At 47.9% G+C, this 16,619-nt stretch overlaps 2 protein-coding genes across 18 annotated transcripts in view; one reads left to right on the top strand and one right to left on the bottom strand.

Moving 5' to 3' along the window:
* The window catches only part of KCNAB2 (potassium voltage-gated channel subfamily A regulatory beta subunit 2), a 107,674-nt gene extending 100,903 nt beyond the window's left edge, over positions 1 to 6,771 (top strand). For 11 of the 12 annotated variants that reach the window (XM_028740463.2, XM_028740464.2, XM_028740460.2 and 8 more), the window contains one exon: positions 81 to 6,771. In XM_028740463.2, the coding sequence (XP_028596296.1) occupies positions 81 to 170 (90 nt within the window). In that variant the 3' untranslated portion in view covers positions 171 to 6,771. The remainder of the gene's footprint in view (positions 1 to 80) is intronic. The other variant, XM_077931459.1, reaches the window with a different exon arrangement.
* A 5,794-nt stretch (positions 6,772 to 12,565) lies between these two features.
* CHD5 (chromodomain helicase DNA binding protein 5) overlaps positions 12,566 to 16,619 on the bottom strand; it is a 61,263-nt gene continuing 57,209 nt past the window's right edge. For all 6 annotated transcript variants that reach the window (XM_077931456.1, XM_077931452.1, XM_077931454.1 and 3 more), the window contains one exon: positions 12,566 to 16,384. Coding sequence is in view for 5 of the 6 variants with exons in the window: in XM_077931452.1 (XP_077787578.1) it covers positions 16,266 to 16,384 (119 nt within the window). In the remaining variant the exon portion in view is untranslated. The remainder of the gene's footprint in view (positions 16,385 to 16,619) is intronic.

The following is a 16,619-nucleotide window of genomic DNA, read 5'->3' as shown; positions in this document are numbered from 1 at the left end:
AATAAGCACAGGCTTGATAGCGTCGTAATCAAAATCTAACTTATGACCTCTCCCTCTTACTTGTCGTTTCCACCCGGCAGGTTCTTCCAAAACTCTCCTCTTCTCTTATCCATGAGATCGACAGCATCTTGGGCAATAAACCCTACAGCAAAAAGGACTACCGGTCCTAATCGGGAATCCTGTTCCCGCCTGGGACTTTCTACTCCTTGAATTCCTCTGCCTCTCCCGTTCGCTTGCTTAAAGCTATATCGAAGCCAAGTCAAGAAATAACGGTTCGCAACCCAAGACAACAGCGCAGCGTCTGAACCGAAGGCGTCCTAGAGAAAACCGTATTCAAACGTCGCCAGACTGCATAGGCTTCTTAAACTTTAATTTTCATTTTGAATGCAAGAAAACGCTGCAGGTTTGGGAAAGGGGCGAGTGAGGTTGGTTTCACGTCCATGCTTCCTTTTTCGAAGGAGAAAACAACTTTTGAGTTTTCTTCTCTCCCTCCTCCTCTCTCTCTTCCTTGCAGTCGTTTTTTCTCTCTCTCTTTCTCCCAACCACCGTATCTACGCACAGAGAGAATATCACAGCGCTCAGCTCATCTCGGTTTGAGCTGGGACCTTCTTCTTCTTCTTTTAAATGGGCAGAGTTAAGGTTATGCTTCGATCCACCATCCCAACTCTCTGTAAGCCCAACTAGAGGAGCTTTGAGGAATGTGCCTTGGCCAGCCTCCTGGAAGTGTCAGAAGCTGCTTTTGGGGAGCCACTACAGGCACCCTCCCTGCTGCCAACCATTCCCTCTTTCCCTGTTTTGACTTTTGGGGGAATAAGACGGATTCAGAGTGAATTGGCTGAGCAGAAAGTGCCCAGTTCTGCAAGGTCCCACAGGCCACGTTTTGCAAAAAGTGGTTCATTCTTTCTATCACTTAGCTTCAGAGCTGGGGGGGGGGGGAGGCAGGGGGGCAGAGAGGAGAGATCAGGGGGATGAGACATTCACAGGCTGAAACTGACCCATCTCTTCCCCAGGTGGGCTCAAGAAGAAAGGCTTGGCCATGGAGAAACAGAAGGCCTAGACTAGAAACCCAGAACCTCCTGGTTGGAAAGATGTGAGAGCCAGTGTGGTGTAGTGGTTAAGAGTGGTGGACTCATAATCTGGGGAACCGGGTTCGCGTCTCCGCTCCTCCACATGCAGCTGCTGGGTGACCTTGGGCCAGTCACACTTCTTTGAAGTCTCTCAGCCCCACTCACCTCACAGAGTGTTTGTTGTGGGGGAGGAAGGGAAAGGAGAATGTTAGCCGCTTTGAGACTCCTTCGGGTAGTGATAAAGCGGGATATCAAATCCAAACTCTTCTTCTTCTTCTTCTTTGTCCTATATCTCACTCAGGCCCTCTTCTGACCCCAGTAGGTCCGCTTAGTACCTGCTCATCCTCCCATGTCCTCCCTCAGATACTCCCCACCCTCACAGAAAAATGTCCCTCACTTTCTACAGCTTGAGGTGCTGCCTTGATGTCCTTCACAGCCTTGTTGCTCTGAGCAGGCAGAGAGAGGTTCCCAGAGGAATCGAGAGCATGTACTTCCACCCCCCTCCAGGTTGATATGCACTTGTGTCCCCCCCCCACACACTTTGTAGGATAAGCTTAGGGTCCCATCCATCGGTTCCCACAGCAGAATAGTCCCTTCCAAGTGGGGAGCCAGAAGGGGCGATGTGACAGCATGAGGGTCCCCCCCACGGAAGGGGCCACCACGCCCCTGACCCCGCCATCTCTGTGGCCACGCCGTCCAAAAGGCCCAGAGCCCCTCTCAGAGGAGAGTTTTCCCTGTCCCGTTGCGGCCAATGCAAAGATTGTGCCTTAGTTGGCTATGAGATGAGCTTGCCTTCTGGGATGGCCGCACACAAAATCAGCTCCTGAATTCCAAAGTGTTGCATCTGATGCTGTATGTTCGTTTTCTCTATCTCCCATCCCCCCTTTTTTGTGGATTTGTACCAACCCCAAATGTAATAAGTTGAAGGCTACAGGGGTACCTTTACCTTTACTTGTTTATCAGTTGATACTGCAGCCCTACAGCAGGTGTAACAGGGAGCAGAGCCAATGCCTTCCAGGTCTTTTTGGACTCCGATTCTCATCAGCCCCTGCCCAGGCAGAAGTTGTGAAATATTTGGCAAGCCCAGTGACTTGAGGAAGGATGCAGTTGGGCATCCTTTATCTAATTCCCGCCCCCCAAAGCGTATGTACTTGATTGTAAAAAAAGAAGAAGAGACCTCTAAGTGGTTTGCAAAAAAAGAATAAAACCATAATATTATCAGCAAGCACAATTACAGTCAGCTATTTAAAACATTCAAAAAATAATACCGTATTTTTTGCTCTATAAGACTCACTTTTTCCCTCCTAAAATGTAAGGGGAAATGTGTGTGCGTCTTATGGAGTGAATGCAGGCTGTGCAGCTATCCCAGAAGCCAGAACAGCAAGAGGGATCGCTGCTTTCAGTGCGCAGCGATCCCTCTTGTTGTTCTGGCTTCTGAGATTCAGAATATTTTTTTTCTTGTTTTCCTCCTCCAAAAACTAGGTGCGTCTTATGGTCTGGTGCGTCTTATGGAGTGCAAAATACAGTAATTAAAATCAATGATAAGCTGAGAACCAGATTATAAACAAACATCAGTAAATCTGGGCAGGCTTGTCTAAAACAACAGTGTTTTTAGCAGGATCTGAAAAAGAGTTCAGTGAAGGTGCCTGACAGGTGTCAATAGGCAGGGAGTTCCACAGTGTAGGTGCTGCCACACTAAAATATACCAATTTCTTACCATTGTGGAACAGGCATTATGTGGTGCTCCTGACTGTTCCAAAGATCAAAGCAGTCAAATGGGCATATATGGCATCAGGCAATTTTGCAGAAAAACTGGTTTGGCATCCTGAACATTTCCAGCATTTTAGTGGGTTTCTTTTATGGCCTATGACTTCGAAGCAAAGATTTGTTTATTTTTAAAATAATGCCTAAAAATTAATGTGAGGTGGCTAGAGAATTCCTAGAGCCTTCCTTTACAAAACTGCAGCCAAGGGTTTCTTCCGCCCCGCCCCACCCCCAAGAAATGAAGGCACCATTGTCCCTCCAGTTTTGCCTGTGGTCAAACAGGTTTGGTAGGCTTTTGCCGTGTTAGCAACCTGCCAGACCTCTTTGGCCAGAGGTAACAGTGGGACAAAAGAAGTGCATGTGTGTTGAAAAGTGGGTGGTCTGTGCACCTGAGAGTACACAGAGGCACCATAGGAAATGGTACATCTCTCCAACTGCTTTTAGCTTTTTTAAAACTATTGCCTGCATCCAGACTCTTCCTGTTTTGGGGGGAGGGAGCAATGAAACTTATTCTCAGCTGGGAATGTAGCAAACAGCAGAGGGGAAATAAAACCGGAAACCCAAATAACAGAATCATAGAACTGTAGAGTTGGGAGGGACCTAAAGGGCCATTTAGCCCAACGCCCTGAAAAGGAGCAAAAATGGATGGATGCCCAGAGTTTTGCCGGGAAAGCAGCCAGTTCATTGAACAACAGCTTTGCAATAAGGCTTTTCAACAATATGCATGCCAGACTGTCCTGGTGACAAAAGCAGCTATGCATTTATGACTCTCTTCCTGGCAAAAAGAATGAAATTGCATTCATGCCCTGATTTGCTTTGTTGTTGTTTTTGTTTGCTTTTATGTGGACACACGACTTCACGATTCGGTTTCCTCTGGCCGTCGGGCAGCAGCCACAAATGCAACTGCATCCACCTCGCTATTGCTGCATTTGCAATCAACTTCAGAAGCACAATGAATTTGGGTTCCCACAGTTTGGGGCCTCTTCCCCACCCCCAATGGAGAAACTTCCTGGATTGTTCCCAGTGCTAGCCCGACACAGAGCAGATCCATTGGGATTAATGGCGATGACCAACTCAGGTCCATTAATTTCAATGGGCCGGCTCTGAATGAGGCTTAGGCTGCTTTCCCGACATCTCCCTAACTGCGAATCTCCTTAGGATATTCAGGGAGCTCACTTTGGTGCGGCTAATGCAGCAGTTTGACTTTGCTTCATCCCCGGAGGTGCACACCATTGGCTCTCGAGACAGACAAACACCAACAATTAGAGCTTGCCACACAACATACGAGCCACTTCCAGATACGGAGCAGGATATAGCGCAAGTTTAATTTCTGCGTTGCTGTATTTGCTCCCGGGAAAGAAAGAAAAAATCTGTTTGCACATAACATGAAAACGAGCGCTAACACTTGCACCATTCCTCACTAGGTATTTCCGGAAGTGGTTTTTGTAAACCACTCAAGGTAATTCACAGTTCGGGAAAGGTCAGCGAAACAGAATAAAGTTGCTGTGTACAAATGCAGCTTTAGTTGGATACAACCCCCTGAGCTAGATGGGAATGTCTTCAAGCAGTTTCAGAGATTAATGCAAAAAGGCAGGCAGCCTGCTCCTGGAGTCCCAGGGTCATAGAATTGGAAAGGGACCCCCAAAGTTCATCTAGCTCAACTTCCTGCAATGCAGGAATCACAGCTGAAACCTCCATCAAAGGAGAGTCCACCACCTTCCGAGGGAGTCCCTTCCACAGTTGAATGGCCCTCACTGTCAGAAAGTTCTTACTAATGTTGTAACTACCCTCTTTTCTGTCCTTTCCCCTGATTTATCAAGCCCTCCCCTGCTGCCTCCTATATCGTGCAGGGACCTGCTCATGGCTGCTTTTTGCAATGGCACACCAGGGGCCCATACGCCAGGGGTGAGCTTGCAAAAGGGTTCTTATCACACACACACACCCCTCCTTGTATTTTTTTTTAACTCATGGAGGACAACCATTCAGCTGCCTGCACAAGAGGGATCCTGAACTGAGCAGCCTGACTCAGGAACTGGGGGCTCCTGATTCAGAAGTGCTGCGACGTTCCAGACCAGTTCTAAGTACGAAAGCGGGTTCCTTTTTTTCTTTCCTTTTTTTCGGCTAGTCGGTGGGTAGTGTAAATATGATGCGTTTTGAGACTGAGCCGCGAAAGGCTTGTGTTATTTTTTTACTAACGTCTGTCCCCGTGGATGAGAAGTATTTTTGTATGTCTGTCCGCCCCCGCACCCCTCGCTTACCAAATCGTTTCCAGTGGGAAGCCTTCGTCAAACGCATTTCCTATCCTCTCTTGTTATAAACTTTTGCTTTCCCCTACTCCCGCAAAGCAACATTTGGTTCTTTCTCTGGACTTGATGTCGTCTGTACGGATGGAGAGGAAGTCGAGTCCAGTTTACATTATAATCCAGAATTACACAATCTGCATTGAAATGCAACAATCGGGCCCTCTGCTGCAAACGTAACAGAAGGATGTGGTCGAACCTGGAGCCAGGAAGAAAGAACGGGACTGCCAGTGGGAGAATCACATTTTTAAATGAAGTCCCTGCAATGAGAAAAGTAGCTCATGTGACAAGTTTTCTACATGCAGGGAGGATTCAGAATTATGATTTCTGCCCTCTCCAGTCTGAGGGAGCACTTTCCATCCTGCAGCCTTGCATGGACAGGATGGGCTTCATCCAAATTAGTTGGGCTAGTTGCAAAATCCTTTTCAGCACCGGTCGCATCAGAGGCTGAATTGCTGTTTCAGAAGGCAGCAAGCTGCAAAGTCAAGGAGCTGCCGAAACACAGCTGTGGCCTCCATCACTGGATCACCAACTTTTATCATTGATTTTTTTCTTTATATTTGCTTTATTTTATTTTTCTTGATGGGTCCCCTGTCCAGGAAGCTTGCCCCCTCCAAGCAAAGTTGAGCCACTTAGAGCTTTGTGGCCTCCAGCAGATTTAAGCACAGAACTAACTCCCCCAGTGGGGCTTAAATGTGCTGCCCTTTTGTGGGAGGAATGTAAAAACCTATTTGAGCAAGGGCAGAAGGCAGAGAAACATGTCCAGAAGGAGAGGAACCTCGGGCCCCCTTTCAAATGGCCTCAACTCTTATGGTGGGGGTGTTGATGGGGGAGAACACTACCATTTGACTTCAGCCTCAAGAGGCTCCCCCAACCCCCTACATTTAAAGCCATCAGCAGCTGTTCTGCCAATACATAGACAAACAATGGGGGGTGGATTCCAGCATCTTAGAAGTTTCCCACTTGCAATCAACAGGACAAGTTAAGGCATGACTTAGCTTCCATTGATTTCAGTGAGAACCAAGCTCAGTTAATTCTGGGTCCAACCGTAGGATCACGCACACCCCACCAAATGAAATAGGAATTCAGAACCATTCTGACCTCTTTGCACCCTCTGGGATTGGGCCCTTTCCCCTCTGCATGCCAGAGGACTGTGCATTTTCTCCTCCGTGTCTGCCCCACTTTGAGACGTTTCACAGTGTCTAAGCCCCTCACCGAAGGCTTCCACCTTCCCCCCAAAACCTTCCCTATCAGCCGTGTTTGCCGTGCTAATCAACTTCTTTCAGGGAGCCATAGAAATGCCACTGTAGCCAGGGGTGAGCAGGGGATCTGTAAATGTCCACTGCCTCCCGTTAACCTTCCAGTGTCTTTTTTTTTTTTTAATTCCATGTATGTAAATAAAATTAAAAATACTCTCTCTTTTTTCTTTTTTTGCCTTTTTATATATGTCAAAACAAAAGTGATCGTTCTCTAGAAATGACATATATGACGACTGTGAGTCCTGAGCTAACCGCGTCTAGGCAAAAGGCTGCTAGCCCCCATCAATCATGCTTCCTGACAAAGATTTGGACTGATTAAAGAAAAAGCTTCTGTATTTATGGAATGAATAAATGAATAAATAAAAAACAAGCCTTATTTTATCTGTTGTCGCCAGAGCTCTCTCTTTAACTCTTCTTCCTCTGCGCCTTTGGTAGATGATTATTTATGTACTATTCATTTTATTGTCTGCATCTCTAACCTACCGTTTTTCTACGAGTTGCTCAAGGTGAGGTATGCGGTTCTGCGCATTTAATCCTCACAACAACCCTGTGAGATAGGTCAGGGTGCGAGGCAAGGTCACCCCAGTGAGCTTCATGGCTTAATGGGGATTTGAACCCTCATCTCTCCCAGGTCCCCGTCTGATGCTGTAACCATTACCCCACCACAAGCGCTCAGTCCCGGCTCACAGCTGAAGGACAGCTGAGAGCCAGCAGAGAAAGCCTGGCCCAGAAGCCAGGTGTCAGGGGCTCAGGAGCAGAGGCGCAGGGGAGAGAGGAAATGGAGAGCGAAGGGGAAGAATCTGAAGGCAGCGGAGGGCAGAATGACAGTGACCCGAGAGATTCCATGAGCCTCTCCAGTGAATCAGAAGATTCCCAGAAGGGGGCGCCGATGGCCAGGGCAAGGGGGGTCCCAGGGGGGACACACCAGAAGCAGGGGGCCAGCGGAGACTCCCAAAGCAGTAGCTGGAAATCAGGGCCAGCTTCCCCACCAGAGCGTAGTGAGAGGGAAGAGCCCCATAGGTCAGAGTCAGCGTCTCCTCCGGCAAGCAGGGAGACGGAGTCAAGCCCAGCTGGCATCCCCGAAGAGGGAAGCAGCGACAGGAGCAGTATAACGGTCAGAAGGAAGGTGGCAGGCTGGGCGCGCGCGCCAAGTTCAAATGTACAGGCGCGCGGGACAGCAGAAAGCACGGATTGGGAACCAGGTCCTAAAGCTCACCGGAGGGAGGGGGAAGACTCAGGGGATTCAGCCTCAGAAGAGTCTAGGAAGGGCAAGACCTCGGCGGACAAGCGGACCCAGAAGAAAAGGGAGCAGAGGAAGAGGTGGAGCAAAGCCAGGGTCTTAAACTGGTGTCTGGGGGAGGAGACTCAGACGGAGGACGACGGTCTAGGGTTTCAGACGTAGGGCTGCGCGCCACGGCTGTCAAACCAATAATGAACTCCAATAAAGTATATAAAGCTGAACTGGCATTGGTCCTTTGTGAGCTGGGACCAGGGGCAGCTCTGACACCAGGCTTATAAGGGCTAAGCACCCATCGTTCAGCCCGGACACTGAGATCCAGCACCGAGGGCCTTCTGGCGGTTCCCTCATTGCGAGAAGTGAGGTTACAGGGAACCAGACAGAGGGCCTTCTCGGTAGTGGCGCCCGCCCTGTGGAACGTCCTCCCTTCAGATGTGAAGGAAATAAGCAGCTATCCTCTCTTTAAAAGACATCCGAAGGCAGCCCTGTTTAGGGAAGTTTTTAATATTTAATGCTGTATTGTTTTTAACACTTGATTGGAAGCCGCCCAGAATGGCTGGGAAAACTCAGCCAGATGGGCGGGGTATAAATAATAAATTATTATTATTATTATTATTATTATTATTATTATTATTATTATTATTATTATTATTAGCAGCGGCACTTTCAGGCTTCCTGAACTCACTCTTACAGGACTGAATCCTAACACCAAAGGAGCTCACATCCCTGCTTCTGAATTTCCATTTCTGGAAACTGCAGGGGCGGAGAGTGCTCTTGTGCTCTTGTGCTCGGATCCTGCTTAAGGGTTCCCCAATAGAGGAATCTGGTTGTCCACAGTGAGAACTTCATGCTGGACTAGCTAGGCCATTGGCCTGATTCACTAGGGCTCTTCTTATGCTCTTAAGATTCTAGGGCAGCTTGCAAACTCACTTTCAGCCGTATTTATCAGAGCAACATCAACAAATAAGGGCACTAATTAGAAGACTTCCTTGGGGGTACACCCATTAATTTATTTAAATGTACAAAAACAACAACCACCAGCAACCCTAAGGATCGACTTGCTCATCATGATACCTGCCCCAGATAACCCTTCCGACCGTGTTATTTTGATGGGTGAAACATGAAAACATGACTCATATTCAAGGCTTTAATATTTGCATGCCCTTGCCTGTCTCAAAATGCCAGTCGAATGAGGGTGCTGCAAACTGCCCCTTAAAAGCCCGCGAGCCAACGCCAAAGCAAAGGACAGGCCAGAGAGAAAAGGCCTAATCCTGCCCCTGAGCTTTGGCACCATCCCTCTTGGATGGGCAGTTTCTCTCCAGCCTTCTGTGTTTTGCCCAGCAAAGGGCATGGTGTCCTTTGCCCATTCGCAATGTTGTGTGATGTGGATCTGCGACTTCACTCTCAACCGCCCTGCCTAAGGTCAGCCTATCGGGTTGTTGGGTCAACAGACTCCCAAGTATCCATTTTTAACCAGCTCACTAAACATTGCAGAGTGCTGACTCAAATGCAAAGGAAAGGATGTCAACTTGAATGGGTCGTGTCAGAGCAAGTCAGTGAAAATCCTGAAGCAGGGGGTCAGAATGGATCGACACAGTGGGAGCCAAAAACAGGGCATGCAGGAGAATTCAGGTGATGGGCAAGAGGATGGAGATCATGGAATCATAGGATTGTAGAGTTGGATAGGACTCCCCAAAGGTCATCTAGTCCAACCCCACTGCAATGAAGGAATCACAGCTCAAAAATCCCTGGCAGATGGCCACCCAACCTCTGTTGAAAATCCTTGAGTCTATCACCTTCTGGGGAAGTCCATTCCACTGTCCAGCTGCTCCTACTGTCGGAATGTTCTTCCTAATAGTTAGAATCTCCTTTCTTGCCATTTGAATCCATTGGTTTGGGTCCTACCCTCTGGAGCAGCAAATAGGCAGATCAAGGTTGGCCAGTGCCAAGCCACATATCAACCTGCTCTCACCAGATCCTATTTGCTTGCTTTGCACTGATTGCTTTGGCCTCTAAAAGTCTCTGCCTTTGGTCCTTCTATGCCCGGTACATCAGAATAATCTTTGCAACTGCAAATTTTATTGCATCTTCAGAATAATGCTTTGATGTAGAAGGCTGGTGGAGGGTGGGGAGGTGAAGAGTGAAGTGTTGAACTAGAAATTTGGAGCAGAGGGCTCTTGGTGGCTATACTCTGCTTTCACAGATGGAGGCAATAATACGTCTGAATGTCAGTTTCTGAGAGAAAGGAGGAGGAGGAGGAAGAGGAGGAGGAGGAGGAGAAGAAGAAGAAGAAGAAGAATTAATTTATTATTTGTAACCAGCCCATCTGGCTGGGTTTCCCCAGCCACTCTGGGCGGCTTCCAACAATGATTAAAAATACATCAAAATGTCACACATTAAAAACTTCCCTGAACAGGGCTGCCTTCAAATGTTTTCTAAATGTCAGGTAGTTGTTTATGTCTTTGACATCTGATGGGAGGGCGTTCCACAGGGCGGGTGCCACTACCAAGAAGGCCCTCTGCCAGGTTCCCTGTAACTTGGCTTCTCACAGTGAGGGAACCGCCAGAAGGCCTTCAGCATTGAACCTCAGCATCCGGGCAGAATGATTGGGGGTGAAGACGCTCCTTCAGGTATACTGGTATACTGGGCTGAGAACTGCAAGAGGAGAGAGGGCTCTTCAGCTTAGGTCCTGCTTGCGGATTTCTCATAAGAGGCATCTGGTCAGCCACTGTAAGAACAGGAAGAAGGGCCACCAGCCAGATCCAGCAGGCTCTTCTTATGCTCTTAATTGTGGGAGACTTGGGTTCAAATTCCTGCTCATCTCTGAGTCTTATGGAGCCAGTCGCTGCCTCTCAGCCTACCTACCTCACAGGGTTGCTTTGCGAGGATTAAAAAATGGCGGGAGAGAACCATGTACGCCACCTTGAGCTTCTTGGAGGAAAAGTGTGATATAAACCATAATGCTAAATAAAAATACTAAGGAAGAAGCAAAATTGAAGCATAACAGGGACTCATGCAGTGAGGCCATGGGCAGCCTCGTCGCTGCTTCTCTGTGCTGAGAGCGATTCATCTGGTCAGACTAGATGTGGTTGCACAACAAAAACAACTTATTCCAAGAGGATTCGGAGGAGGCAGGCCGGGAAGAATGAGTGTGTTGCACTCTGGGCTCATCATTCAATTGATTCAAGTTTTGTTCTGGGACTAAAAGGGCACCTTTGAGAAAGAGATAGCTCAGTCGATAAGAGCTTGAGACTCTTAATTTCAGGGTCGCGGGTGTGAGCCCCATGTTGGGCAAAAGATTCCTGCATTAGGAGAGAGGGTCGGACTAGGTGACCCTCGTGGTCCTTTCCAACTCTATGATTCTACAAATACCTGTTGTTCACTTGTGGCACCCCTGACAGGCCTATTCCAAGGGAAATTCTTGGTGCAACCAACACAGGGTGACTTGAAGCCAATTGTGGTTTCCCATTTCTGCTTTTATGGTGGCCAGCAGAACCCCAGGGAGGAAACAACCTTTTCTAGTCCACGCCCCCCCCCCAAAAAAAAATCAGCTGCATGGGGGGGGCAGGGAAGTCAAGAGGAGCCTCTTTTGTGATTCCCACAGACCCTTCTAGAGCCAGCTGAGATCCAGATCTCCAGCGTTATGGGGAAATGTCCAGCTCCTGACCTTTTGCTTCCTTTAAGGCCTTCAGACATGATTTTGTCTCTTCCAATCAGACATTTCCTTCCAAGCTCACTGGGAAACCGGCTGCTTGCTGTCACTTAAGATTCCCAGGCAGATGAGGACTCCCTGCCTCTCCCTATAGCTAGAGGACAACATTTGAAAAAGACAAATTTGGCAATGCAGAAACCAAGACCAGAAGGGTGCAATTTGACTGACGGTCCTCCCACAACAAGCACTGCCAGGGCTAGGAAGCAGCCCTGCCACAAAACCCATAAGGGGACCATGAGGGAGAGTTTCACATCAATTTTCCTTACTTAATTCTTAGCTATGACACTGTTTGATTGTTACTCTCTCATTTCTGCTCTGGACCACATGGCAGGAGTAGAAGGAAGGGAAGACACATTGATATTTTTCCTGGCTGAACCTCTAGCTCCCAAAATTGATTGATTGATTGTATTTTCCTCCAAGTTGCTCAAGGTGACATACATGGTCCTCCCCCTCATTGAACCCCCACAACAACCCTGTGAGGTAGGCAAGCTTGATAAGGCTGTGACTGGTCCCAGGGTCACACAGCATGCTTCCTGGATGTGTGGGGATTTTAACGCTCGTCTCCTGGGTCCCAGTCCAACACTCAAACCACAACACCACCTCTGGTTCCCTATGAGGAAAGAATGGCAAGTGAGACTAGGTCATATGAACAGTGTGTGTGTGTGTGTGTGTGTGTGTGTGTGTGTGTGTGTGTTGGTTGGATTCTTCCTTGCAATGCTCACTGATTTTATACTGGCATCGTTTATGAATGAGAATATTGTTTAGGCTGGGGAGCCACCTGGGAGCAGGCTCGAATGCTCCTTCAACAACAGAAAACTCTGGACTGCCAGGTCCTAGTCCAATACCCTAACACAAGGTAGGGTGCATACTTCGAGACAGGTGGCACAATCTTTTCCACATGACCCTCTGCTGGCATCTCAGCCCAAATAGCTCCTGTACTTTCTGCATTGCCAGCATGGCATAGTCTGCCACGGGGCTTCAGGAAGCAGAGGGCACAACTGTTTCCATACAGACCAGGTGTCAGGTCCATATGAATAAACAGAGTTGCAGCCACAACTCCATGTTCCAAAGCTTGGAAATAAGGGTGCATCTTCTAGCTTAGGCTAAGAAGCTTTGCAGTTTTTGGTGTCTGCATTTTGTCCCAAATATTCCCCAAATCCCCAAGTGACCTATAAATAAATAAATAAATAAATAAATAAATAAATAAATAAATAAATCATTTCCCCCCCTTATTGAGTAACAGAGTTCTTATATTGCTATTTTATTAATCTGGAATAAATCTATATGCTGTACTTTTGTGTGGATTGTTTAGAATCCTGTCCTGAGCCAAACACAACCCCTCAGGTCACTTGAATCACAATTAACCTCTTTTGTTTTACTGGCAGCTTCACGAGGCAGATTGATAAATTGGCACTTGTTTCCTGTGGTGACCTAAGGTTCTGATGAACCCACAGGTTTTCTCCTTGGGCCTTAAATCATGGGGTAGTAGCAGGCGATGGTTAGGGCGGGTTCGGATTGACTCTAGATTCCTCATTCCTTACAATGACAAACGTCATGTCAAAAGTGTTTCTGTAAACGTGCCTCTTCCCATCTTCCAAACAGCAGGAGGTTGGTGGGACCCAGGAGAAGAACCAGCCAGCCATTCCCTCAGGTTTCCTTTTTTAAATGATTTATTAAAACACAAAAAATAATAAAAAAACAAAAAGCAGGGGGGAAAACCCTTTGAGACACTCACAGAATTCAAAGGGGTGGGGAGACACAGTTTGTGGCATTATAAACTTGCCAGAAAGGCCACCCAAGGGTGGGGAGAGCACTGCTTTGATGTCCCACTTGCTGGTATCACAGAAATAAAAACACAGGAGCAATATGACAAAGTAGCTTGGAACACTTTTCTCATTACCCCACAACCCGTGTTAGGAAATCTAACTGGTCTCACCTGCATTTATGCTCCCAGCTTAAGAGCCAGACTTTCTACTCAGATAGGGGAGGAGGGGGAAAGAGGGGTCCTTAAAGAAGAGTTGAAACACCCTTGGCAAAGCCAGGGGGAAATGGTCATGGCAGGCAGGTGGTGGTGACTTGGGTTGGGTGGAGCCAGCGAAAGAAACTCAGGGGAAGATCCCAGCAGACTCTAAAGCTCACTGGTTTTTGGACTGCAAAACCGATCAGTTTACTATATGGATATCCTGCTCAGAGCAATGAAATGCAGGCTTGTTGTCAATCCTACACATGAGCAACCTAGATGCAGGCCTCTCTTTATCCATTTGCCTGTATTCCTAAGACCCAAGTTCATTAATGGTACAGAGCAAAAACCACACTTCTAGCCACTGTTTGGCAAGCAGGCAGAGTCAATGCTAAAACTAGTAAATCCGATGACCAGGAAGAGGGAAAATGGGGTGCTTTCCATTCTGGCCAACCCCAACAACAAGGGCTGTCCAGATCTTGTAGGACTCCCAACTTCCAGCAGCCAGCAAGCGCTGGTCAGTGGTGTGGCATATCAGAAGTCCAGCAACGGCCAACCCTCACCTGGGCATGGTTTGCTAAGGCTGACATGGGGCTTCCAGATGTTAGAGTTCAGAAAGATCTAGGAGTCTAATAAGGCATCCTGAGCTGCTCACAGGAAACCATTCTGGGCTTCTCCACATTCTGCCTTTCTCTCCTGGCATTGCACTTGTGTGTACCATGAGGAAGTAAACTCCCACCCTCACTTAATCGAATGGAGCTGGAGAAGCTTTGTTGTCAGGGAATAGCTTCGGTTCATCTGTTAAAACAATTGCCCAGTAACTAAGTGTTGTGCTCATGCGCTGAAAAGGATGAGCGTGCAACCTTCTCTGAACAGCACAGTGGGGAAATAAATAGCAGGAAAGCATCCGAAAATGGGGGTGGGGGGGACATTCAAAATAGCAGGGACTTGAGGCACACATCCCAGGATCATCCACTGGGTGCCTGCAATACTCACGTAACCCATCAAAAATGCATACGAAGGTGCTAGTTGTTGGGGAAATACTGGTTTTTGTCATGGGCACAGATCAGGACTCCTCAAAGGCAGAGTCCTCCTTCAGTGGCAGACCCAAGAAGGAGATGGAACCATTCCCTGGTCCTCGCCATATGGAGCCACAGGCACAAAACCCCTAACACCTTGGTCCGCAGACTCCTCAAAGGGTCAGGATTGCCCTGAGGAGGTATCTCCACTGCTTGAAACCCTGGGGCCTTAGAAGAAGTCAGCAGATGCAAAGAAAGGCACTGCCCCTTTAAATGGCCAGATGCAGCTTTCAAGGGTCATGGGGGGGGCTTTACTTAAAGGAATACTAAGCCCTGGTTATAAAGGTTGCTCCAAGACATTGCTAAGATCTATGGCCTAAGTCAGCTGCAGGATTGCTGACCATGGTCTTCAAACGCACAGGTTGACCGCTCTCCGTGGTGCTGAACTTGCCTTGCCTTCCTGTTTGCCTGGAACCCTGGGGCAACTGATCTCTTCTTCACTTCGGCCATCACCTATCCAGGGCAGAGGGCATTCTCCGTACATCAGGGCACATTTTGGGGATTTAGACAATGGGCATGGGGGCACTGACACATTCTGTATGAGCTAGTGAAGGCTTGGTAAAAAGGAAGGCATCCAGGCCCTTTGAACAGATTGCTCAAGCATATACAGGTGGAAAGGGACCAAGCTCAGATTACACTCTGGAAGAGCTATATACAGCTGTCTTCATTTTATGGGAAAGACCAGAGTGGTCATGGCAACAGGTGGACAGACAAAATCAAATCAACAATTCTGGATTGATGTTTTCATATCTGGGCACTTGTAGATTCACTTTGGGATGCGTCCCCCTTGTCTCCTCGCCCCGGTTTTTGCTCAGGGGCAATGAGGACTTTCTACTGTGTGGTGGTTCACATCCCAATGCACATGAATGCATCTCCTTTTAAGTTTGATCAAGGTACACCCAGGCCTGGTTCACACATGCACATTCATCACTGGATAGCAGAACAGCTCATGATGCCTTCGTTGCATTGTTTGGGAATGAGCATTCACAAGCCCCAAAGACGGAACTTTTGTACCACCACAACTCTTTTTGGTGCAGTCAAATTTACCTGCCGGTTACTGAGCAGAGGGAAATCAAGCAACAGATGCACACATGTGAGATGGGCCTTGAAGAGAACATGCTTGGTGCTTTCATATCCCTCATTACTGGGGCCAATTAAAAACCACATTGCTTGACCCTTGCAAAGCCTTAAATCCTTTACACCGTGACCATTAGCCAAACAACATTAAACACTTTGAAGTCCCACTGATTTCAATGGGGCAGAGAGTTAACTGAACGATTAACTCCTGCAGAAAGCGACGGGAGTCTTTGGCTGGACAGAGACCTTGGTGTCCATATTTTCTTTTTGAACCTCAGTTGGCTTTTTCGTTCAAATGCGGGTTGCATCCTCAGTCTTGAACACATATCTGGATTGAGCACAACCACAGTTCAGACCCTCCTCGACACACACAGCAGCAGCAGAATTCAGTCTACCCAACCTAGCCTGCTCAACGTCTGAGCTCAGAGAGTGAGCTTGTACCTTTTCCAAGCACAGGCCAAACAGGCATTAGCAAGGTTCTCCACTTGAGTCATGACTGCCACACATCTCTGGGTGGGGGCAGAGAGGAATAGCACATTGGCACCTGCTCCCTGTCTCTCAATCAGCTGCGTATGAAAGGGGGACAGCATCCAGGCGAAAAACCGAAGAATCCATTTGTAATCCAGCCAACAAACCTTTCAAGTCCTCGATAAGAAAGTGCGAAAGAAAAACCCAAGATACAAGGAAGTGAAAATCTTGCTGTCTCAAGGAAGTTTGTGAAATGGCCCAAGGGATGCGGGGGGTTGTCCTTGTTTTGAAGAACACTTTGAGATGTGAACACAGCAAGCCCAGAGCCACCAAGACTGGCCTTCAATCTTCAATGCAGATGACATCGCAATGCTGTCCCTTGCAGTCTAAGGTTGCACCATCTTTCAGGGGCTCAGGGACCTTTATATCCAGGTGGCTCAAGGGCGGTCCATTGGGTGTTGCTGAAAGGACAAAAATGGAGGGATTATGTTCCTTGGACTGAGTTCAGCCTGGATGGCTCAGTTGGTTCGAGTGTGGTCCTCATAACAGGTTTGATCCCTGTATGGGACAGATGTACTGCAAGGGGTTGGGCTGAGACGATCCTCAGGGTCCCTTCCAACTCTATGATTCTATGAGGTACTTCCATCATGAGCCAGGGCCAATTTATGTATTAAACATGTGGCCTGACCAATGCCA

This window comes from Podarcis muralis, chromosome 7 (assembly GCF_964188315.1).
Source record: "Podarcis muralis chromosome 7, rPodMur119.hap1.1, whole genome shotgun sequence".
In the NCBI taxonomy this organism is placed as follows: Eukaryota; Metazoa; Chordata; class Lepidosauria; order Squamata; family Lacertidae; genus Podarcis; species Podarcis muralis.
This window is presented reverse-complemented; position numbering and strand designations above follow the sequence as displayed.